Source organism: Trachymyrmex septentrionalis, unplaced genomic scaffold (assembly GCF_001594115.1).
Source record: "Trachymyrmex septentrionalis isolate Tsep2-gDNA-1 unplaced genomic scaffold, Tsep1.0 scaffold13, whole genome shotgun sequence".
NCBI classification, from domain to species: domain Eukaryota; kingdom Metazoa; phylum Arthropoda; class Insecta; order Hymenoptera; family Formicidae; genus Trachymyrmex; species Trachymyrmex septentrionalis.
Window position 1 is genome coordinate 41,925 of NW_017304438.1, and position 25,806 is coordinate 67,730.

The 25,806-nt window shown below is 32.0% G+C and overlaps 2 protein-coding genes across 4 annotated transcripts in view; both read right to left on the reverse strand.

Annotated features, from left to right (window-relative positions):
• Positions 1 to 6,732, reverse strand: part of LOC108756827 (proclotting enzyme-like) — a 32,289-nt gene extending 25,557 nt beyond the window's left edge. Inside the window, exon 1 of the mRNA XM_018500910.1 lies at positions 6,242 to 6,732. Coding sequence (XP_018356412.1) covers positions 6,242 to 6,263 — 22 coding nt within the window. The 5' untranslated portion in view covers positions 6,264 to 6,732. The remainder of the gene's footprint in view (positions 1 to 6,241) is intronic.
• Positions 6,733 to 7,058: 326 nt separating this feature from the next.
• On the reverse strand, positions 7,059 to 19,988 carry LOC108756826 (SAFB-like transcription modulator). Of its 3 annotated transcripts, none has more exons than XM_018500908.1 (15): positions 19,609 to 19,988; positions 18,840 to 18,927; positions 17,566 to 17,724; positions 17,219 to 17,457; positions 16,416 to 16,440; positions 15,148 to 15,304; positions 14,083 to 14,123; positions 12,914 to 13,182; positions 12,189 to 12,348; positions 11,517 to 11,770; positions 10,938 to 11,440; positions 10,514 to 10,687; positions 10,294 to 10,430; positions 8,380 to 8,536; positions 7,059 to 8,246 (listed from the first exon to the last, which is right to left on the reverse strand). In XM_018500908.1, exons 1-15 carry the CDS (start codon positions 19,729 to 19,731, stop codon positions 8,084 to 8,086), a joined length of 2,649 nt encoding a protein of 882 aa, XP_018356410.1. In that variant the 5' UTR covers positions 19,732 to 19,988; the 3' UTR covers positions 7,059 to 8,083. The 3 variants fall into 3 exon arrangements, with proteins under 3 accessions (XP_018356410.1, XP_018356409.1, XP_018356411.1); XM_018500907.1 differs by having other exon boundaries at positions 17,219 to 17,455; positions 17,555 to 17,724; XM_018500909.1 differs by lacking the exons at positions 7,059 to 8,246; positions 8,380 to 8,536 and adding an exon at positions 10,014 to 10,153 and having other exon boundaries at positions 17,219 to 17,455; positions 17,555 to 17,724.
• Positions 19,989 to 25,806: the final 5,818 nt, after the last annotated feature.

Here is a 25,806-nt window from a genome sequence, read left to right on the forward strand (position 1 = left end):
TATAATTGTATATATACAGGATGTTCCAACATAATCGCCATAAATATTTCATGGATAGATAGCGCAGACTAAACTGAGTCGAAAAGTCCTGTAGCATTTTGCAATTTTCATAATAGTTAACAAGATATTAATTACTAAAAAATTGCCGAAAATTGGCCTTTAATAATTTTTTTTACTTAAATACTATCAATTTTACAGAAAAACTGCAAGAGATAAAAATACGTATAGACATATTTTATAATCAATTGTATATATAGTGATCAGCGTAATAGTAGTTCGCATGACTTTTCGGACACTTCCGATAGTTTAAAACAAAAGTTAAAAGGTGAATATTTATTTGTTTTATAGGCAACATGCAATAAAAAAATATTTAAAAAAAAATTTTTTTTTTAAATCAAAGTGATTTTAAATTTTTTGAATAACATCATATAATTTTTTTTCATAATGTAGGAGTCTTTAAGACGAATTTAAATCACTATCGTTTTGAAGACCCCTACAAGATTATACAAAAAAAATTGTATGATGCCATTTAAAAAATTTAAAATGACTGATTTTTTATTAAAAAAAATTTTTTTTAAATTTTTTTATTGCATGTTGTAGCCTATATGGAAGAGATATATATTCAGCTTTCAATTTTTTTTTAAACTGTCGGAAGTGTTCAAAAAGTCGGATTATTACATTGAACACCTTGTATATAGGGTATAAAACACTAAATAGGATCAAATACTAATTCCGAATTATATATTTAAATAATTATAGTATTTTTCATCAAATGTATATCACAAGATTCTTTAGCATTTGTTTTATCTTTTTCAAGTGTCAGTTGTTTTTTTATTTATTAGCAACATTTGTGCTGCACATTTTATTGGTGTCGTTAACCAATAAAACGTAACAGATAAACTAAGATTACTAAAGTACGTATTTTTAAAAATTCATTGAAGGGGAGTATCGTAAGGATTGCCTTGTGGTGATTGGGTTTATAGGAGGTAGTAAATAGTATTAGATTTTACGAAAAAAATCTATATCGTGCTCAGTTGAAATTAAATCTATTGTGGATAATTGCCATCACTTCATTTTTTTTTAAATTAAAACATATAAAACGGTACCGAATGAAATGAAATAAAATTATCCATAATATAATCTTTATGATCACTTATGACTATTAAATATTTTATTAATTGTCCGAATTAATTGTTGTTTCTGGATAAAAACATCAATTTTTTTTAAGAGTGATCCACAACTAGTGGCTTTACCCTATATGTATAGGTATTTATATATGTTTCTATATACAAAATTTTTTATCCGAACGAATATTCTGAAATTAATTTCGCAAGTAGACTAAAGGAATTTTGTCTGAGCAATTACAGAGACAACGCTATTATATAATTAAATACATGCGGCACAGGCGATCATCTGATATGTTCGCTGCAAAAAATCATCTTTTATTTGGCCAAGAAAGTCAAGCAGGATCTCATGAATGTCTAAATTATTTCATAATATTCCATAAATCACAAATGTATTATTTTTAGATCTTATATCTCGGCTGAATTTCGCGTGACGAGGAAAAACTCTTTTCGAAGAATCTTTTTGTGTTGTACGGCATTTGTGATACATATTTACGCATATATTTCGCGTTGAGTATAGAATAAATATATTTATGCATAGTAACCCAGATATGCTGAAAGTTGTATGCATACGCGATACATACATTATACGAAAATCTCGCAATTTTATTTGCGACATCATGTGGCATAAGGAGGAAAAAAGGAGAATATGTCCGCGATGTATGTCAACGTTTAAATTTCCGAATGATGAGTTCGTGTTCGTGACGTGACGATTTACGAGCCTTGATCAGAAACTATCCACTTCCTCTCCAAAAAAGACACGCAATTTTTCATTTCAGAAATCTTATTTTGTAATTTTTGTGAGATATATATGAAGACATTATGCGTACATAAAAAAAGCAGTTAAATAATCATATAATTATCTATTTTGAACGCAAGATATATATTATAATTTATCTTAGACACTAAGTTCAATTGTAAGACATACTGTGATCACTCATCACAGATCTTCAAATTGATGACATCAGAAGCAAGAAAATATATAATTAAAATTCTTGTAAGAAATATATTAAAATAAAAACATATTTCAATAATACAATATTTACATTTGAAAAAATACATTTGTAAAATATGAAAACTCCTCTTTTATCTCAGAATAGAATAAATTCATATTAATCTCGATTCGACATTTGTAGCGACAATAGCTCGTTTCGTTTTCAGACATAAATAATTCAATTTCAAATATGTTAAAGTTATTTATTGATTATCGGAACACACAGAGTTTTCAGTACAAATATTCAGTACAAATTTTACAAATATTCTATCGATTGCAAATATCGTTTTATTAAAAATTACTTACATTTTAATATAATTTCCTATATTCTTTTCACTTCTAAACTCGCAATCCAAGATAGCTGCAGTAAGAATAAGGAGGAGCATTAAACATCTATTTTTAAAAAATTAGACTTGTTAGAATTATTCATGTAGAAATTATGCACGTACATTTAATGTAAAAAAATTAGGTTTAATTAACGATCACCTAGATTGGGATTAATTGAGGCTTGCAACGACGGGAAACAATGAGACTTTTGTGTGACCGGCTAGATACAATTCTTGTTAATGTTTTCGTAAATATAGGAATCTGTGTCGCGTACTAATAAGTCGTGTGAAGATCGCACTATTATTATTAGACTAAAAATTGGCGTGTTGATTTGGTACTGGGAATCTGAATCCCGATAATGATCCACAGATGGATAAGAGCTAAATAATCATATCCCAAATGGCAATTATTTTGTGAGATATTAATGAGAAAACTGATGCCGTGCGAGGCTTCATTCCGTCAGTAGGTCACCAGGATCTTGGTATCGTTAGACAATCGGCGACGACGGCAAACTCCGGCTAATCCGAGAAAGTGAGAATCGGACCGTGCACGAGGCGCGGGGAATTTACGAACGGTGGCCGTAATTGAGGCCACCTTCGACCCGCGACTCCCGCGAGGAGAGCACGCGTTCGTTTTATTGAAACAAAAATTAAATAAAGCCATACGTGTTATAAAAATTTAATTCCAAATAAATTTTAGGATAACCGTAATTACTCAATGGAATTTTTAAGTACGAATAATTGCAAGTACAAAAAATTTTTTAATACAAATAATTCTACTTATTATTAAACTTGTAATCAGCTACAATTATTTATATTAAAAAATTTGATTATTCACATGCAGAATCGTACACCACACAACTCTGCGTACTGGTCATCGATTTCTAATTACAATTAACATATTAACGAGTACAATAAATTGGTTTAAATCAAATAAGTAAAAAAGAGTCAATATGATTGGAACTTGGTGCCTAATAATATTCATTAATTTCATAAATTTTTAAATATATTTTTCAGTTATGTACTATATACCAATTATTATCATATTTGAGACGCAATCACAAACTAGAGCTAAAATAATAATATCACAAATAAATTAATCGTCAAATTAACCCTCAGTACACACAACTCTGACGGTCCGTATCTACACACATCCGGGTATTTGTAATTTGCAGCATTTTCTTTTGCTCAGATTGTAGTACAATTTTAACAAATTTTTGTTTAATCTATCGTTTGAAGACTGAAAAAAATTTTTAGTTAGAAAGTCTAAAATGTCATAGCACAAAAGATATTTTGCAATAAGATGAGAAGGGATCGGAAAAAAACATGACAACAGCGAATTTTTTTCAAAACCTTATCTTTTTGTTAAAAATAAGTGAAAAAAGATTTTTAATGACAAATCAACAACTAATGGGTTGAATTTTAAGAAACTATAAGCGTTTTTGCGATTTGTTTTAAAAACGATTTTTTTTTTGCAAAGTGAAAATGAGTGATTTTTCAGTTTTATGAAAACTAATAATAAACCGAAAATCTTTTAATTTTGATAGAAATAAATAAAAAAAGTGATTCTAATGTTCTTCTAATGGTAAATATTAACAATTTACTATTAGTATTTACCGCATTTAGTATTTACCGCATTTATCGCGGGAGTCATTAACGAGGAAGAAGAAGAAGTCTTTTTCTGATATTAAGAACACAATAATAAAATTGACTTAAATCATTGTTTTATGATATGCACTCATGATTAAAATCATAAATAATCCAATTAATCATTTCTACTTACTTTTCAACTTTACAGTCCGGATTTTTTGACGTTGTACCTACAAGGGATTAGGGTAACCCTAACACGTATTTTACAATTACGTAGCTAATGACGCATTAGAAGGTCGTCGAGGGGATTGTAGAGGTGAAACTTAAGTTTTTTTCCCCTCCAATTTCAGCACCACTGCTTAAAGTGTGTTCAAATGCCTGAACTATGAAAATCGGGTGGGTTACGCTAACCCTTTGTACTTGAGGGTTAATAATGATATTAATAAGCATCTTTAAATGTAAAAATAACTTATTGCGAAAAATATCCTAGCCGAAGTAAATTATTTATTTAAATCATTTGAGAAAAGTAACGTTTCTCTTCGTCGCGTATTTTTCGGTGTCTCTCTTTCGCATTTTGATAAGACGATAGACAAATTGTGAAAACATTGCATAATAATGGAATCATAAAGTAATGAAAAATTTCGCAATAATTGTTCTAAGATAATTCGCCATAACCAACAGTTTTGTCAAAATAAAATAAATAAATTTCTAAAATATTTGTAAAAAATTACAAATCCAATTTGAGGTGTAAATATTTTATAATTCATTTTCTTTCAAGAATGTAATAAATGAGACGCTGGCAATATATTGAAGCAACAAACCAGAATACATTGTTCAATTATTTCCAAATTATTTCGACGAACACTTTCGAAAGATTGATTCATATATATACCAGAAACTGTTTGATTCTAAATTTTAAATGTATAATACTTCATGATGTAATATTTCTGTATTATAATTTAGAAATAAGATTTGTATATTTTTATTGAGCACAATTATATTTTTAAAATACAGCTAAAATATTTTTTTCAATTTTTGCATTCAATTTCTTTCCAAATTTATAATAATATGATGATTCATCTACTATGCCAACTAAGATGATTCGCTGTATTATTGTTTTGCCGAAATACTGTATCAAAATATCGAAATTAGTTGCGGAAACACCTGTTACCAATATTTTAAAAAAGATTAGAGTTTCGTATCTATTTTTGTAAATATATCTTTATAATTGAAAATTTCAAATTTTATTTTTAATATTTAATTTTAATATTTAATAATATTTTAATATTTAATAATATTTAATATTTAATAATATTTCGTCATATATAAAGTGAATTATTATTAAAGCCATAATTGGAAAAAAGTTATTTATTACTTTGAGTAAAAATAAAATTAGTATTAAGGTTTGTATACATGATAATTTTTAATAGGCAAATGTGCACTAAAATGTACTAAAAAGGTAAATTTATGTAATTATGTAATTATGAATCATAAAGTGAAAATGACAATAAAATTAATATTACGCCATCTTTGCTACAATTATCATGTCAATTCGTGAAAACATTTCTATATATTTTAAGTGATTTTTTTTTTATTGCTTCACTTCTATGATACACATTCATCAAACGTACAATATTAATTGACATTTGTTGGTGATACATTCCTTGGACATTTTTCTTTTCGTGTGAAAGATAGTGTGTATATTTAAAATTTTAATCAGTATTTCATAAAGAAATAATAAGTGCCGCTATATTTTCATTTAAAAATTAATTGCAGTTTTAACATTTTCATGTCCTATCGGGAAATATTTCACCTTTACATTTTGTATTAGCGACTATAGCATTTCGCGAATTTATTTATGCGCGTAGTCTTCTTTTCGCTGGATCGAAAGTAATGGATGAGATTTAAAAAGCGATTTGAAAGACGCGTGCTACTGAGGAGATATACAAATAATTCGCTTTCTTACCATCGACGCATCGACACGTCGATTCGCGAACTCCATTTTCACTTTTGAAATCTATACCGCGCCAGCAGTCATACTTGAACATATAATATCCGCCGTCACTGTTGCGTGACATTCTATCGTCAATTCGTCCGAGCGGAACCGGCCACCTCATGATGGTCCATTCGCGTTTTCACACCCATTTGAAAATCCGAGAAAATTTCTTCAGATCGACAAGATTAGAAAAGGAAAAATTCTCACTTACTCAGGGCCGTTGATGAAGACATCTTCGTTTAAAGGGAAGAGGGAAAAAACTTATCTCGCGGACATCCCCCGGCGTTTGTTTGTTTACAACGTCGCGGATGGCATCTGTGACACCCAGGGCTGAACGAGAGACACGGCCGAACTATTTTAGCTAAGAATTGTCACGAAGAGTACTGCCGGCGAGTTATGCATGATGCGTCGAAAGCGGCGAGAAAAACAGAAAGAGGGAGAGAAAGAGAGAGAGAGAGAAAGAGAATGAGAGTGACAATTGTGGCGGGGAGAGGGCACGACACCGGCAGTAAAAAAGAAAAGAAAGAAGAGATCAGTAAAGGAAGCAATCACGGTTGCACGGAACGGGCCACGAAACGACTGTCCGTGAAAAGACCTCGACACACTTTACTCTCGACTGAGGCTCGCGACCAACCGATCAGTTCACTCTCTCCCATTCTTCCTCCTTCTTTCTCCGGAGGCGCCGGTTCCTGGTCTCAAGGGAAAGTGGTATTCCTTTTACCACCTTCTACACAGTCGATACTTCGCCTTCCGATGACGATTCGTCACAGCGACGCGCAAGAATGCAGCCAGAGCTGACGAATCGTCTTCTCCATCTTCTCCATCTTTATCTTAAAGATGAACTATTCAAGAATGTACATTATGTAAAAAGTATAAACTTCCTATCCGGAAACGAACTGGATTTTCGAATTCAATTTAACGTGGTACTGTTGGGTCGAATTGTAAAGAAGGATCTCGCGTTCCATTGCGGTTATTCACGATTGCACGCACGTCTCTACTTCTGGGCGCTGGAGAAAGTAAGTGTGAGCCAAGCAAGTAGTCTAATAGTGTTGGCTAAATTTATTTACGTTGCTGCTGCGACAGTTGTCGCTACATCGAGTTCCTGCATTTCGCTGTATAAAGTAGTAGGCGCAGCTACCGCATTACTCTCAACACGTACAATTTGTCTTCTGTGATTCCGAAATTCAATATACGAATCTCGTATCTCTCCCAAATACTCTAACAAGAGAGTGCTTCTCTTTCAGAAAAAGAAAATTATGCGATACAATGGCTATGTTTACACCGTGCATTTAGTCCGCGACCTACACGATAGATATCTTTGTTTAACCTACAGGATAAACAAGAACACCTTGTATAGGTCGCGGCCTAAATGCGGTATAAACATAGCCAAAGTCCTTCATCATACACATTATTCGTTTGTTATTATATTCTATTAAAACAAACTCTTTTAAAATAAACAGGTGCACTTATAGCCTCTACATCTCTCTCGTTAAGTCGATCTTGGATGACGATAGAGCCAACCGATGATCAACATCCGCAAAGCAAATAAATGACAATTTACAAATCGATAGGAAAATAAGTAATTTCACCTCGTAGGGACACTTTAGTGGAATCTATTAACACATGTACAAAAATCCGTTAGATACGAATAGTTAGAATGTGTCACAAGGTGTATGTATCATGTAAAATGGACACATGTATAAGAGAAATGATGACAAGGAGTGTAATTGCAAATTATGACGAGTGCTCTCCTTGGATAATATTATGCACAATATAAATTTTGTATAAAATTGACATTTTGCTCGATAAATTCGTGATTTTTTTTTTCCAATCGATCAAGCTGGTGAAAACGAAAAGCATTTCTGACAGTTGAAATTCTTATACTTTCAAGACCGAACGCTGCAATTCGTGCAATTAATAACTTGCAATTTGTCATAGTTTATCTGCGCGTTAGACTACTCTGTATTCTGTAGTCGCTAGTCAAGGAATTCGGAAAATTTCGTGATTATTTGAACGAATGTTCATGATTGCGAAATGTCGCGTAATCCGATAATCAATATTTTCTCATGGGCATAGATGATTTGTACGCCTCGAACCGTTCGTACGACGGCGCTGTCCCAGGTGCAGCCAATCCCATAGATTGCATCGGTCCACTCTGATACGTCGGCGGAATCGGATGTCGCAGTGTATTTCCCATGCTACTCGAGTTGCTCCATCTGCAATAAGCGCACGATTATTTAACTATTATCGAATTACATCTAAAAATATCTCGTCTTATCGCGATCATATATCGTAATAAAGTAAGGTCACACGTGCTGAAAAGTTACATCTGTGAATCAAGTAGCTTACCTGTTAACATTATCGGACGATCTAGAACTCCAGCTGGAAGGCTCGTTGCGAGGATCGCGAGACCCACTGCCTGTCACGGAGTTAAAGGATTTTGAAGATGTAGGTCCCGAATGCCAACCACTTGGTGTACGATTGCTTTCCACATAACGACTTTCACCTGTATATAACAATAGCACGCAAGAATGAATGAAGACGGTGTTTTTATTTTTTTTTTTATCAATTTACTACAATTAAAATATTCATCTCTCTCTATGTTTTCCGCAAGATATATAAAAATGATTAAAATGTTCACCAGCAAGAAAAAAATTAATTATACAATCTTATTCAAATATAAATTAAAATTTCATTACATTAACTCTGCGTTCATATTACTTGGTATGCTTTATAATAAAAACTATGTTAATCACGCTTGCAGGGACATGATAGGCACGATTGATGCGTGTTCACGTTGAGTATCGCGTAGCATTTAATAGATAAACCAGAGAAACTTTTGTACACTGCTTTCATATCCTGTTCATAGAATCGTAAGACTGATAGCAGGTTCAACTAACTACAATGAAAACTCAACAAAAATCATATACATTTTTATTATGAAGCATACACACTTATAAAAGAGAATACAAACTGGATTTGGAATGATAATGAAATTCTGTACAAGCTTTAATGATAATGTATAAAAGAATATCAAACTAAAATACTTAAAAATTAGGAAACTTAAACCAGCGCTTAATTCTTAATACAAACTTCTATAATCTGAAATTATTAAAATCAAGTAAAATCCTATTCTCAATTTCTCCTTATGTGTATATATATTTTCCGATATATTTTTTTTTACATTATAAAATAAAATTATTTTAATTTTAATTCTTAAAGAAAAAATTATTTTTCTATATAATATATTTTACCTTACTTGTAATAATGAACACAAACTTTAATGAATTATATGAATTTGATAAGCAAATTTAACATATATTTAGTAGAACTTCAAATCATAAAGACTAAACAATTACTATATTTAATAAAGAAATCTAATGATAAAAGTGTTGGATTTAAAAAAGAAATATTTATGTGTATGACATGTGCCGACGTGTGTTATCAAAAATTAAGAATACTTTATAAACAAATAATACCTCTATTATATATTCGATTAGCTTTAGCTAGTTTTTATAGCTTAACTCATATATAATATGTGCTCGTAATTATATAAACTATTTCTATCTTTAAAAATGTTTGGCACTTAAAAAAAAAGATTTGTAAGATATACATCCCTTTCTTTTGCTCATATATATTAATATTTTCTTCTTTACAAATATTATAAACTATAAAATATTTTTATAATAAAAAATAATGTTTATACATTGATAAAATCCATTTCTAGACTGTTTAAATGAAAGATATATAAAGTGTAAAGAAAAAACGAGATTTCTTTACTACAGTTTATTTAATTTTCCTGTGTGTATCAATTTTTCTTACTAAAAATTAAACTTTACATTTTTTAAACCTCAAAAATTTCGTTGAGTAAAAAGCTTATTTTGGGCGCATATTTCAATGTTTTATAATATATATATTGAAAGATATAATTTAGTTGTACTATCTAATTTCACATTATTTATTGTATATCGTCCAAGAATTTCAAATCAAAGATACTCTAAACGAAAATAAATTTACATGTATAATATCAGGTCGTGTGTACATATTCTCTTCTTTGTCAGAAATGTTCATGACGATGTTTTGGCTACTGTATTGCTTCCTTACTTAACGTAATGCCTATATCCTGTGTAGAAAATTAAAGAAAAACCGTCTAAAAATGGTTCAGTGTGATATCGATTACAAGAGTAGAAAAGGAGATAAAAATTCCTAGTGTCGTGTACTAAAATCACTTCTTGTACATATACGGTTTTATTTCATACTTACGTGGTGTGCTAGTTGTCGGAGGTTTGAAACTATCACTGTATCGCGTATGAGTGTCTCTAGAACTTCGATGCGTCTCGGGATCGGAACGTCGTACTTCGCGTTCGCGAGTATAGGACGTGGTATTCGGACGATCATATCTATATAAATCCGAACAAAAAATGTAATTAATTAGAAATATGATTTCATTTTTTACTTTATGATTTGAGAGTACAACACGTACCTTTCCTTGATTTGTCGAGGATCCAAGGATGAGGATGTGGTAGACAAACTTTCTCGCCGTACAATGACTTCTCTTCCCCGAGAAACATCGGAAAAGCTGTCTGGTCGACTGTTTCTTGAAGAAAAATCGCTACTTCTTTTGAATTCTTTTTTCAATCCCAACTCTTGAGTGGATCTGAAATAAATTTCATGACATTATTATTATTTCAATATTAATATTGAATATTGGATTCGAATATTGGTTCGAAATACATCATAATATTCGGAAATTTTGTGACGATTTTTGATAGATTGAAATGATATATATTACAAAGTATGATATTTAATATATTATTTTGAATAAAAAATTGTTTTAATATAAACTTAAACTTTTAATAAAATTTTAAAATGACAAATTTTAATTTTAAAAAATTGTTTAAGTTTACCTGCTGGATTCGTATCGAGATGGTGGCGAAGGATCTAGTCGTCTATCTGATACGCGCTCCAACATCTCATTTCGCCTATCGACAATTCTTTCCGGGCTATGTCTGCGGCTATGTTCTGTAGCTAATCGTTTTCTGTCAGATTCCGCGTACAAATCCCGCGGATCTCTCCTATCGCTGGACGACCTCTTTATGGACGGTGGCGGTGGCGCGCGTCGACTCTCTTCCAAACGCATCTGCTGTCTCTTCAATTCCAATCTTTCGCGCTCAAGCTTTTCCCTCTCGAGTTTTTGCCGCTCACGCTCGAGTCGTAGTAACTCGGCCTTTTCCTGTTCGATCCGTTCTCTTTCTCGTCTCAATTTCTCTCGTTCTCTCTCTAAGCGCGCAGATTCTTCTCGATGTCTACGCTCTATCTCTCGCTGACGTTCCATGTCTTCCCTTCTTCTTCGCTCTTCCTCTCTTAGAATTCGTTCTCTTTCGCGCATTCTTTGCCGCTCACGTTCTTCCTGAAAATTCAAGATTTTGTCTTTTACACGAATTCGCTCTTGCTACTGATCGGAATCGAAAGCTGAAAATATTTACTCTGATTTTAGCAAATGTGAGAACGTCGTCTCGCTTCCGTCGTTCACGGCTCCGAGATCTACTATGAGATCGGTGATCTCTCTCCCAAGTACGAATCCGTTTTTCTTCTCGCCTTCCTCTCTCACTTTCCGGCTTCTTGCTAGTAGACTTTGTCGATCGAGAATCGGACTCTTTAGACAAATCTTCCTTTTTGTCTGGCATTTCAATTTTTATTTTTAGTTCGGCGCTTTCATTTTTATCATCAGATTTTTTTGCTAAACAAACGTAATATATATAATCGGTTAATGTCTATGTATATGTTGTTAGAATTTAAAGACTTATAAAAATTTCCTGGCTAAAATAATACTTTTCGCAATAAATTATTTACAACTTTAAAAGATGCTTATTAACATCCATTGCTTATTAATTTAATTTGTGACATTAATATCCTAGTTTTGCTTACGATTACGTTTCAAGAGTGAAAATAATTTCGGCGTGCAATTTACAGAATGAAATATGTATATAAATTTACATTGAAAATATTATTTAAGCATTAAAAATTTAGCTTAAATCATTAAGGCTGTAATTATTCAGTTGTGTATTTACATTTGCGATCTTAAAACGTTTCGTTTACTTATAAAAAAATAATTTTCCCCTATTAGAGTGTAATTATTATACTGTAATAACATTTACTAGCATCTGATCCTTTCTCTTCGGGTTCCTTCTTTATTTCCTTCTCCTTTCTTTCATTTATATCATGATCCTTCGGCTTTTCTTTCTCCTCTTTCTTCTCTGATTTACCGTTAACCGTATCACGTTTACGTATATGACTTTGTTGCGTATCACCTTTTGCCTGTAGGAGAATTTATAAGTTTTAAATTATTAGAAAGTAGCTAAGAAATTTACAAAGGTTAAATAATAAAGAGCATACAGCCACGACTAAGGATGTAAATAAGTTATATATTATTTAAAAACAATTTCATAACACTAAGTAGACGTTTCGGTCAAGATTTGACCTTCAGTACAATAAAATTGAATACGTTAAACATTAAAACTAAATACACAACTGATAAATGTAGTGATAGCTAATAACAAAAATTATTATTTCCTTATGATACAGTATTAATCGCAATCGATCGAAGTAGATTAAAGTAACAGTTAATTGTTGTCGCGCTAAATGAATAGAAAGAAATTAATTGCAAAAGTTTTTTTCTTTCATAATACAATTAAGAATTCTTCATTTTAAAAAAACAACAAGCCCCACACGAAGAGAGTTTTTAAATAATATATAACTTATTTATACATCCTTAGTCATGGCTATATACTCTTTATTATTTAACCTTTGAGAATTTATAAGTTTTGAGAATGCTACAGAGAAATTCTTTTTGACGATGTGAAATTCAAATATCATAATTTACCTTTTCCACAGAGATGACACGCCCATGAAGCTCAGTTCTATGCAAATGCTGTATACATTTCGCAGCATCTTCGCTCGAAGACATAGTAACATAACCGTAACATCTCGCCCCTGGAGTTCTTGCATTTGTTACCACTTTTGCGCCTATGACCTTGCCGTACTTCGAGAAAATCTGCTTCAAATCGGTCGCACGAGTACTGGACGATAAGCCAGATACCCACAAATTGCGACTGCTTGCATTGGTTGGATTGATCTGAGATGTCTTCTTATCTACGAAGGATATTACGCATATTATAAATAACATACAAATAAAAAAAAGTAGGCACATGTATATAATAGAACATTACAAAACATATGTTATTGTGAGATTTTATAAAATTTGCAATACCTCTCTTTTTTTGCAAAAGAAGATATTCAAAAACTAAACAAAAATAAATTACTTAGTAAAAACCTGTAAATGAGCCAACACAAGAAGTACATGTGTAAATTATTATTATTCAATACAAAGATAAAAAACGAAGTAGGACACAATACAAAAATTTGCAATAGAACAATTCGCAATAGTATAAGAAATACGCATACGTTTCGACCCTAGATTTGGGTCCTCTTCAGTACAAAGTAATAAAAATATAGAAAATATAGTTGCAAATCGCTAATGCTCTTAAAACTATAATTTTTACGATATGTGTCCTTATTTAAGTAAAACCATTAAGTTGTGATATTAACATTAAGTATTTCCATTTGCACGCTTACTAACGAACGATCGACATCTCTGAACATGTATCGCCTATAAAATCTATGTAAGTTCAACTTTATTTCACAATTAATATTATTTAAAACAAAAAAACTTGAATAAATCAAATATACAACAAAAAAATATTGTAATGTCCAGCAAATTTAGCAATTTAATGCATCAGTGATACGTTCCATATGAGAAATGTCTTTCACGACAATACCACAATTTAATGGTTTTACTTAAATAAGGACACATATCGTAAAAATTATAGTGTACTATTTCATTTTTTATCATTGTATTGAATAATAATCATTTACATATGTACTTTTTGTGTCGGCTTATTTACAGGCTTTTACTACGTAACTAATTTATTTCATTTGAGCCTAAATTGTTTAATTTAAATTATTAAATTAGTATAAACAAAAATAGCTTACCTTTCTCTTCTCTCTTCTGATTCTTATTGCTAGACTCCGCGCTGAAAGAGATAATATTGTCATTACATCAGAAAATTAAAAATCATAATAGTTCTGATTCTGATAAACAAATTAATTAGGACTATAAATGTGATTAATAAGTGTCTCTGTAACTATGTTAAGGACATAAATTTGGCTAGCAACTTATATTTAGGTAGTATAACCTAGAGAATTTTTAGGGGAAGATTTCACTCGTATATCATTTCGAACGTTATCAGTTCTATTTAGATTACTGGATCTGTATTCACTGTGTTCTCTGTTCATCCACTTTTGTCACTCATGCATAAGGAAAGCGTCCATGCGGTACACATTCAGCTCTAAGTATCCATAAAAGGATCATCTGCTGCATAGTTCTTCTGACAGGATACTTCTTGCCATAATTGGGAGTTCTTTTAACGCTTTTCTCTCTTTTTTTTTTTTAAGTAGTAGTATCTTCAGTAAGCAATAGGATTGCTTCTTGATAGTACGAGGACTTTAGTACGCTTTGCCGAATATAATTTACCATAAGATACTAATGTCCTTTGTATAGCGATGCACGATGAAATTGCTGCCATTCAATAAAACGAATGAATGTCCTCGTCGTGTAAGGAACACAGCATACAGAACTCGTCAGTTTTTTTTTCTTGGTATAGAGTATACGTGTAATCGCTTTTATTAAATATGCGGAGAAAAATGCAAGCGACATTTGAGAGACTTTAAGTCTGCTAGCCAAGTTCTTAATTTCTTAACATAATTTCCAGAGTTAAGAATTACAGCCTAAAGGGGAGGACACAGATTGGAAGATTAACTTCCGAGATTCGATTTTAAAAAAAGGGAATTAAATATAATCTTGCATGTGACGTGAGTGATCTCATCTTGGAAATCCATTGTCCTGACGGTACAGAGAGAGAGATAGAGAGAGAGAGAGATTATTCCGATGATACGGTTATGCAGCAGTAGAACATCCCTAGCAGAGTCGTGAGCGATATATTTGCTGTACCACAGTACTGCGAACCGTACTTTTTTAGCTCTATGAGAGAGACCAACCTCTTGCTTCCTCCATCTCCACCCTCCTGCTTGATCTTCGTCCCGTTCGCACCGGACGTCGTCCCTTCCTTGCCGCTGGCACCAGGTTCCGCTCTACCGCTGCCTTTAGGGTCTCCCTTCTTGCTGTTTTCTTCCATTTTCTTCTTCTCTCCACCATCTACAGGGACAATCAAGGTAGCATAGTCACTTTCTGCGAAGCCCAGACTCTTCTCCCTCCCTCCTAACATCTGTTGCTTTTGTGACTTCCAGTCAGGAATTTTGGCCAAGTCACTAAGAAATTCACACAGCAAAACGATGTGGCTTGCACGATATTACGAGCCACTGATCTTCGATAGCATTGATTTGATCCAGAGAACCTAAAGCTTTCTCGTCGGTTTTACACGTGCACGTACACGCGTGCGCGCAAAGCTACCTTCGCATTTTTTTTCCACGAAACTTTGAATTGAAAATGAAATTAAAAAAAAAAAAAAAAAAAAAGGAAAAGATTACGATAAATGCGTCGCAGAGCGTGCTTATCATTTTCGTGAATTCACATTGCTCTACGTTGATAAAATGATTCCTGTGATAGATTACTATTCTCGCGCATGGAAAACGTTCAAATGTATATATGCGACAACGACTCTTCGAAGAGGCACAAATGATTCGAAGATACTGGTCAAACCTCATGTCATGTGATAATTTATAGTTTGCGGCAAATATTTGCTGGTGTATACTTGAGTCTTCCTGTATCCATATGAGTCGACGATAAGAGAAATCCAACGATGCTCTACGTGGTAGGTATAATTAATGTAATTGTATATCAAATTATAGCGTTAACTAACTTAAAGACTACGGGATATGGCTTGTTTGCTCGAACAGTAGCACGGGAATGTCGGGAGATGTACACTGTTTATCCCAGTTGTGAAAACCTTCCAAACCATCGATCAGCATGCGTTTATCCCAGTTGAAACGCCATTTCTGTCGCCGACTTGCACTTCAATGATATGCCGCGTCTATCGTGGCTGCGCTATATCGAATCCAGACGTTGAAACGAGTTCACGACATTCAAAGGCCGGAACTCATAGGACGAGGAAGAAGTTGATTGCGGACGATCCCGACGTTGCCCTTGTTCCAGATGCTTGCACGAATACGTTCTTGAAGACGCTTGCTCTTGACACTAGCGCTTTCGCTAACTTACTCAGGATACCGCAGATATCAAATATCGCTAGCCTTGATATTCTGAATACTTATATCTAAATTTAAAAAATAATACATAATGGCGAACTTACCTTTGTGTCTGTCATGAGATTCTGTCTGCAATAAGAAAAACATTTGTTAGAAATAATTCTAAAATAATTCTTTTGTATCTATAATTATTGAAGTTAATTATAGGTGAATACATAGTCTATATACATAAAAGTGACTACATTTAAAAATAATATAAAAATTAAAAACTGGAACCTCTAAATTCTTTATAGTCTTAAACCTTCTACAAATTTGTTGATAGTTATCTTATAAAAGTTGCGTTCGGTGAGCGCTATCAACGCTATTTGTGTCATACTATCCTTGTATCACATTTAATGGATGATGAAGATAGAATAACACAAATAGCGTTAATAGCGTCTTCCTGAACCCAGCCAGAATCCTATAAAATCCTACGAAATCAAGGGAATTAAAAAAAATTTAAATTATTTCTACTGCTGTACAGATAAAATTATAAAAAATAAAAATCCTAAATTCCTACTATTGCAAATGCAGTTAAAACTATTAGTTATTTTTAATAAAAATGATTAACATCTTGTTCCAAAATCAGTTAGAGTTCTTTCTCCAGCTATAAAATTAGTCTTTCCATTTTAATAAAAAGAGATTATATTTATCATGTCATATTATACGCGTTTTGTTAAAACAATGAATTTTTCTTAATTAAAAGAAGTCTTACTGTGATAACTTAAATGAAAAAAATTATATAAATTTTTTCACTCTTGTAAAAAAGATTTTCGAAGTAAATACAACTTTTGGCAATGGGCAAAATCAAAGTAATTCCTAAAAAAAAAAAAAAAAAAAAAAATTTCTTTCTTTTTTTAAATCATACCTCCTCAGCTAGGAGATTCTCCTCATCTTCTCCAATAGTCAAATTGATAGAATCCTCATTATCAATTCCATTAGCTTCAACAGTGGCAGATGGTACGTCTGAGATTTGATTTGAAATAATCTTCTCCGCCTCATTTTTCTTATCGCTGTTCGGTGCACTTTCAGCCTTGACTCCTTGCATTTTGTCTTCTAATTTTTCGATCTTAATAATAATATTCTTAATTTCAAGTTCGGATTCCTGTACAAAAAAATTCAAAGTAAATTATTGATTTTTAGCGATAAATTTAACCCTAATTTAATTAAAATATCTCAAATATCTCAAATATGTATGCAATACCTCTTTTGTTTCTTTCCTGGAAACTTCTTTCCCGATGAAAACTTCTTTCTCATCAAATTCTTCTGTCTTTACTTCCATCTTATATTTATCTATATTATCCTGTCCATCGATACTTTCTTCCTTCTGATGATCAGAGCACTCAGTAGAAGAATCTTCTTGACTCAGAGCTCCTATAACGATAAGAAAATTCAACAAATGATAAAAAATTTTTATCTTGGCTCACTGGAATTCATATACAATGTAGTAATGTTCTATTAAGCCCATTCTCTACAATTGTATAAACATAATTGTAAGTGATTGCAGTAAAAATTGAACAATCACAGTCGAATATTCTCTTCATATTTAGTGATTAATCAATTCTTAAGGCTCACCTCAGCCATTTTGAATTGTGATATTATAAACGAGAAATATATCATGAGTAACACATTAAGTGCATTCAGTGGATTCAACAGAGAGAGCGCTCGCTATTATTAGTATATTTTTTTAGATCATCCAATCAGAATTTTACATATCAGAATTGTACATTAATAGCAATGAGCGCTTACTCAACTGTTGAGTCTGTTAAATGCAACCATTGATTTTTCTTGCATGCCATTTATAAATAAAGATAATTTGGATGAAACGGAATGAGATCGATGTAAAACACTTGTAAAATGGGCCGAGACTATCATTATTTTCCCTGTCAATAAATAGTTGTAAAAAGCATGTAAAGTGCATCTATTAGTTTTTCCTCAGTGCACATGTGTAGCCTATTTTCACTTCACGAACATTTTTCGACTATTTACTGACTGTCGGAGGGGATAAGGATAGTCTCAGTTCATTTTTATAAGTGTTTTGCTGTGATCTCATTACTCATTACGTCATTTCTCGTTTATGGTTCAATATAGCTCAAAAACCTTAAAACTATAATTACTTATAACTATGTTAATTGTAGCATAGGCTGTCTACAATAAAAATAATTTATGGGTCGTCTTCAATGAGAATAAATCTGGTATTTCATGTGTCAATTGACAAGACTTGGAACCTGTTGATTGGCTACAGGACAAAGAGGTTTTCAGATCTCTGTTCTATAGCCAATCAAGCTACAGCCAAACAAACTTAAAAAGTTCGTTCTATGATACATAAAATATCAATTATTGTATAATAAGTAATAAATGATAAATTTCTCCTCACATTCAACTGTGATTGAGCAATTTCTTATGACTCACAGTTTATATTATCATGTATTACTCTCATTGTAAATAGTCTTAGATACTACTTTTATGAGATATGGAAACATATATACCACCATTTCTTTTCGGAATGATTTTAGGTGGCCCACCAGATGGTACAATAAGATATTCCTCAGGATTTCCTCCTTCATCCAGTATTGCCTATAAATAATTAAATTATTGTTCCGTTTTACGTTTGTAAAACGTTGCAAACCATTATTGGCATGCAAAGATTTAATTTCAAACAGAAAGATATATATTGTACAAATAAATGCATCGTGTTTCAAAGTTTGTGACTTATCACTTTAACTCTTCCAAAGCCAAATTACAATAGTATATAGCGTAGTTTACGTAATACTCTTTTTATCAGCAACTGGCACACTAATACAAACAAGAAAACAATCATTTATTTCAAGACGCTAGTATACAGGTATAAACTTCTTCCCCAAGTAGCATGTTGATTAGGAATAAATTCAGTTTCATGTTGAAATTCAATTTCACGCATGATGTGTATAATTCATCATTCATCCTCGTTTAACATTCGGCGAATAACAAGGTGAATAAATGATGCATCATGCATATCATGCGTGAAATGGAACAGCCTAGATTGCGCAATCAAAATTTTCAATGCATTTTTAAACAAGCACTTTTTGTTGATAACAAGAGCATCCTTACTCGAGTTCCGATAATATTGATCATATAATTGAAAATCCTTTCAATTAGCGCAAATACGCGATAACAGGCCCATTACTAAATCGATAAGATCGATAAACCACGCCGTTGGAATATGAGTGTTCGAGCGCGAATAAAAAAAAAAAAGAGAATAACTGAGATATCGTTCACCTTTGAAAGCCGTTCGAGAAGCGCCGCTTTGTTACCGGATTTGTCCAGGCCACGACGTTCTAACTCTGTTTTTAGATCTATAACTCGAAGTTCCGTCAATTTCTTCCCTTCTACATCGGCCATTGTACCCGCAACGATAATCACTCACGAGTCACAAGACGAGATACAGTGGGAGCGTAGGACTGATACGTTCGAGCCTGAGTAAAAATCACGATTTGCAAAAATCGCAAATGGATCGTATAGTTCACTACGAGTAAAGAGAATTCTGGAACACGAGCAAGCTATAATACTCTTCAATACGTCGAATTACTGCATCAGAATGAAAACCAAATGAGAAGCCATTTCGTCTTTCATCCACCATCGATGACCATCGACGTCGATGGTGCGAGCGATGGTCGACAATCGAATCAAATTAGAGTTGTGTTCCAAAATTCACTGTCAGTACCAAAAATCTTGGCTGCGTTCAGCAGAACGTTTATTTCTTGCAACTGTGTTGAAAGTTTTCTTCGCGCTGATTGGCCTAGTTTACATTGTGTACACTTGGTACATAAATTAAATAGTAACTTTTTATTAAATTATTTTAATTTTTGCAATGTATTTAAAAAATGATGAACTAAATTTGATACAATATCAAAATGATTAATTAAATACACATATCATGTACATATTTACACGTATCGCCGAAATTACGATAATTCAATAGAAAGTTAAGATCCTTATCAAGTACACGTTGTAAATTAGGCAATTGGATTATACTTTTAGGACGCGTTCATACCTTGACAGAAAAGCAGAAAGCAAGGAATAGATTCTGTATTTTGAAATGAGGTGAAAATTATAAAAGTCAGCGAATTTATTAGAATACTGACAATTTTATTGGTCAATAGTCATCTAGTAAATTTGTTCGCTTTTGTAATTTTCTCCAGAAACAAGTGTAAACAATTGACGACGACAAAGAAAAATACCAGGGCGCTCTCGATCCCAAGCCTGTTCTCTCCTCCGAGTTGGTAAACTTTCGCTTTGTCATTGAGCTACACAGCCCTGACGCTGTTGGTATTTCTGTTGTGTCCATATCTAGTAAATTTCTTACACAAGTATGGGTGCTTTCTATTTGATAAGCTTCGTTCTATCCTTGTTGACATTCAAAGAGTGACAAAGATAGAACGAACACTTGTGTCTGCTGGAGTCTTATGACTTCTATACAAAACGCGGCAACGCTTGCCGCGCGGCGGAAATTGGCGCAATAGTCAATCAACATTTCGCTTACTCGGAAGTAATAGATATACAATTTCCACCGCGCGACAAAAGTTGCCGCGTTCTGTGTGCAGAAGCCATTAAATATAACAGAGAAGCACAAACGCTATGATTTCTGATTGGTTCCGCCATTTTTTTTACGAATAGTCGCGCAAATCTTCTAGGATTCTAATTTTGGTAAGTATTATTATTTTTAAATTTTGATATATATATTGTACTTTCCAAAGAGAATCAGGGCCCCTATTCTTGAAAAGTATCGCATACAAAAAACTGGAAAAATGTTATATGTAACACATGCTATAATATTTCCATAGTTTTTTGTAAGCGATACTTTTCGAGAATAAAGGCTGTATTTCTTTATAGTCAGTAGAAATACTACTGTCATAGAAATCGTTTGCGAAATGACAGATATAAACACAGGTCGCCATTTTTTCTTTGGACAATTCCTTTAAATATGCTCGATTATACTTCTCTGTTATATCTAGAACTCTAGTGTCAGCTTGTGTCATCAAATGGAAAGCACCCTATGTACAGTCAATTACTAAAATTTGTTCGATGATTTTCGAAATGCAGTCTACTCACCGATTAGTTCTTAAGCTTGGATCCTCATACGGACAACAGCGCTTTAATACAAAACGCTGATTAATGAAATTGCCGGTTGTGGGGATAAAATTTATTTCCATCATCCGTTTTTCACCAATCGGCATTTGATGTCAAAGCGTTGTCTGTAGATTTGTTTGCGTCGCATACTACAACATGCTCCTACTTTCTCCAACTGTATTTCTTTCGCTGACATTACATTGAACGCGGTTTGCGCGCGATTTGCGGCACGGGTTAGTGACAAACTTACATTAGTATAAATTATTTTAATTATATTAACTTATTTTTATGCACACTTTATCGATACTTTTATTTTTTTTTAGTTTTGCCTATAATCTGTACAAGATCGAGTTCGTGTGCTTTAGTGAATTTCGTAAACTCACTTTAAAAGTCAAGTTCAAACATGTGTTGTCATGTGATAACTTTTTATCAAACTAAGCAAAATGACGTCATTAATCTGAGTATGAAATACTTCAGCTTACTATGAGCTACTTCAGACTCAGTTTCACTTGTGTGCAAATGGAAAGCAACTAATATTGCGCATACGAAATTTTATATTTTTCTAAAATAAAATATCAACAATACCACATTATGTTGTAATCGGCTGTATCAATAAAAGAAAAACTAAGGAGCAAATTAATCAAGAGCAAAATGTCGAAATAAGTTTTCATCGATACATATTTATAATCTATACAATAAAAATAAAGATTTAATATAAAATAAACAATAAAAAAGAGGCTACGAACCAATAAGTTACTTTAATGCTAATCTGGAAATAATGTAAAACTTCATATAATTAAAAAAACGTTTCGACAAGATGATTATCAATCTCACAATGTACCGAGAAAGTACGAGTACAATTAAAGTCGTATAAAAATTAAAATTTTAATAATATTTAAAACTATATTAAAATATTATTAATATAAAATACGAGGCAGTATTATATATTTTATATTAATAATGTTTAACATGATTTTGGATTTTATTAGGATTTTTATGCGACCTTAACTGTTACTACTTGCAATTGCTAGTTTTTTGTAACGTTAATTATGACCTTGTATACAGATCGAAATGTTTGTTCAATTATATGGAATTTAGTGTCATATTATTTCTGGTTTAGCATTAAAATAACTTGGCTCATAACCCTTTTTTTAATTACATGATTTGTAAACATTTAACGGATGTATGCAATTGAAAATAATTTTATATTAAAAGAAATAATGAGTATATTCATTACTTCTTTTAATATAAACAGAAATTATTTTCAATTACATACAACCGTTGAATTAACTTTGCGTCACACAAAACCCTATTTCTATTGGAAATACAAATAATATCATAATAAATATCGATTTTCAAATAGAGCGCTAAAATGTCGCCAGACAAGATGGCTGATCTCTCCGCCGCGCGGATCCTGATTTCCACGCAAGTAAACTAGCTTTACGGCTCTTGCACACTAGCGCGACACGCGACATCCAGATTGCCTTCACTCGAGTGCATCTATCTTCTTCTTCTTCTTCTTCTTCTTTGTTTATAGTTTCTGCCTCCTATTTAATGTGGAGGTCAATACGTCCAAAGCAAAAGACAGAAATATGAACAGTACGTAAAGTGGACTATAAAAACAGAGAAGAGCGTAACTGACGCATGGACAGATGAAGCGCCTTCAAAGATTTGAGCCATAGCGATGACATCGAGAGAGCGCAGCTGTTTGGAAAAGCGTCACGAGAGGTCTCTGAGGATGGAAGGGGGAGGGAAGGATAACAAGGGTATCCCTGCACTTGCATGTCAGCTGCGCGGAAATACGCGCCATACACAAAAGTTAAAATTGCAAGTTAGATACTTTACTATGTAAGAGGCGACAGAGTCTAGGCGAAGGGTTCTGTAGGTCTTGAAAAAGATCATCAAGATTGAGATTGATGATATTCGACAAAGCACAGCGCACATATTTAGCTTGACCAGCGTAAACCGGGCACCGGAGTAAGACGTGATCTGCATAGGGTGTCCACAATCGCACGTCGGATCGTCAATAAAGTTTTTCTTAAAAAAACTATGTTTTAAATTATAGTGATTAACTCTAAGACACGTAACCGTAACTATGCTCTTTCTAACTATGCAAAAAGAGCGCTTATTGAGCGGTTGTCATTTTGAATGCACCCATGGTTTCTTTATTTTTTAATAGATACTGAAAGTAACGAGTCTCTTTAGTATTCGAGGATTTGACCGTCATTTTTCAATCGATTTTAATTGACTCGGAATGGTTTCGAATTAAAAAGAATCACTGCGATTAACTTAATCCATGATTAACTTACTAAGCGACTATATTATTATATTAATGTAGATAATATTTGTAGTTTGTTCGGGGCACACACATACATGCTTTATCCTTACAAATAAATTTATTCTTCAGAATTAATACTATATTTATTGGAATATTTTATGGTTATATCATAAAAAATTGCTTTTGAAAAACACATATCACTAGAAATGCGATTTGTAGAAAAATTAAAGTTAGTGAGATATATGTATAGAAATAGTTTTTAATTTAGGATCTTCGTAAAAAATTTATCCAAATACATTGCAATATTGCTGGAACGTTTTGATGTAATATAACAAAAAGCGGACATCTTAACATTGTTGGAATTTTGAAATTATTTTGTAATATTTCTGCAATCTTTCTGTGCTGCATGGGAATTTAGGGGCCTATTCTATAACTCTACCTGTTTTACAATAGAATAGTAAGTTATAAGTTATAAGAAATTGACCAATTACAGTCGAATAAAAAAAAAAATAATCGGCTTTGATTGGTTAATTTCTTACGGTACGATCCTTTGCATTCTTATTATAGAACAGGCTTTAATGACTACAACGATATCATTACATTACCATTACGCAAGTTTTGTATACAGTAAAAAAAACGCAATTTAAGGGTGTGTCCAGATTATTGAGCCGAAAGTCAAGCCGAATCTCGAGATGTGAGTATTTGGGTAAACATTTATTATGTGGCAAAAAACAATGAAAGTTAGTCGAAGTAAAGATAGTTTGGACGATATTGTTAGAGTCGTTAACGAATTATTATTTCAGTTTATGATTGCGTTTCAAGTCGATAAACCGAATCGGCACACTCTGTAGAATTGATAATTGTATTTATGTATTCACATATGAATATCACTGAGCACCGAGGCTCGCTTTGACTGAAAAATAGCATTCTTCTCTTTTATTTGTGTTTAAACATTTTTACGATATTGGACAAGTTAACTTTTTTTTAAATTAAGTTAAATTAAAGTTAACAACCTTAAAAATTTAACTTAGTTAAGATACAAGTTAATTTATTATGAAATTAATTGAATTAAAAGTTAAGTTAATAAAAAAAAGTAATTGAAAAGTTAAAAGTTAAGTTTATTTTTTTTTTAATTTTTTTATTTCTTGATTCCAGGGTTTTCAGTCTTACAAATAACAGAAATGACAAATATATACTTTATTTAAAAAATACTCTATATTCTACTTACATGTTTTATATATACTGTTTACATACTGTTATATATACTATTTGAATATTTTGTTCACATATACTTATTAAATTTAAGTAATAAAGCCATTTCGAAATTTTTGTTGGACATCTTTTCTCGCAAGTTATCGAAAATGAATCCTTCTGCACTGAACAGCCGGTCAATGTGAACCCACGTGAGCCGAAGATGGTATTGATGTGTTATATTTTAATAATAAGGAATAATAGATTTTAATCTATCAGAAACTAGATATATTAAAATACACAGTTTCTGACAGATTGAAATCTGGGGGTCAATTGTGTAATTTGAAATGAGATGAAAATTACAAAAGTGAACAAATTCACTAGAATATTTATAATTATATTAATTTCATTGGTCAACACCTATTAAATTTGCTTACTTTTGCAATTTGCACCTCATATTAAGCTATCGCTATTGTCGCGTATTATGTCTAAGACTTAACTTCAAAAAAATTAAATAAAAATTAATAGTTACAGATAAAATGTAACTAAATAAAGTAAAAAAGTTAAGAGTCTAAATTGTAAAGTTAAGTTAAAATTAATTGACTTTTTAACTTTTTAACTTAACTTTTATCTATTTAACTTAACACTACCCAATTCTGCATTTTTAATTTTTTTCACTCAATATTATGTATAATTGTATCATTAGAACATAAAAAATTTTACATGCTAAAAAAAAGGAGAACGTTTACGAAAAAATTTCTGAGGATCCCAAGAATGAAATAAAAAGTTTTATGTGTACAGGATACCATTTCAACTTTTGTGTCGAAATATATATATATATATATATATATATATATATAATATATATATGTAAAATA

Coding starts and splice junctions, on each gene's coding strand:
- LOC108756826 (XM_018500907.1), bottom strand. CDS start 19,731: ATGGCCGATGTAGAAGGGAAGAAATTGACGGAACTTCGAGTTATAGAT. Junction 15,305..16,415: donor ATCTCATGACAGACACAAAG/GTAAGTTCGCCA, acceptor TTGTCCCTGTAG/ATGGTGGAGAGAAGAAGAAA. Junction 11,771..12,188: donor AGAGAAAGGATCAGATGCTA/GTAAATGTTATT, acceptor ACGTTTGTTTAG/CAAAAAAATCTGATGATAAA.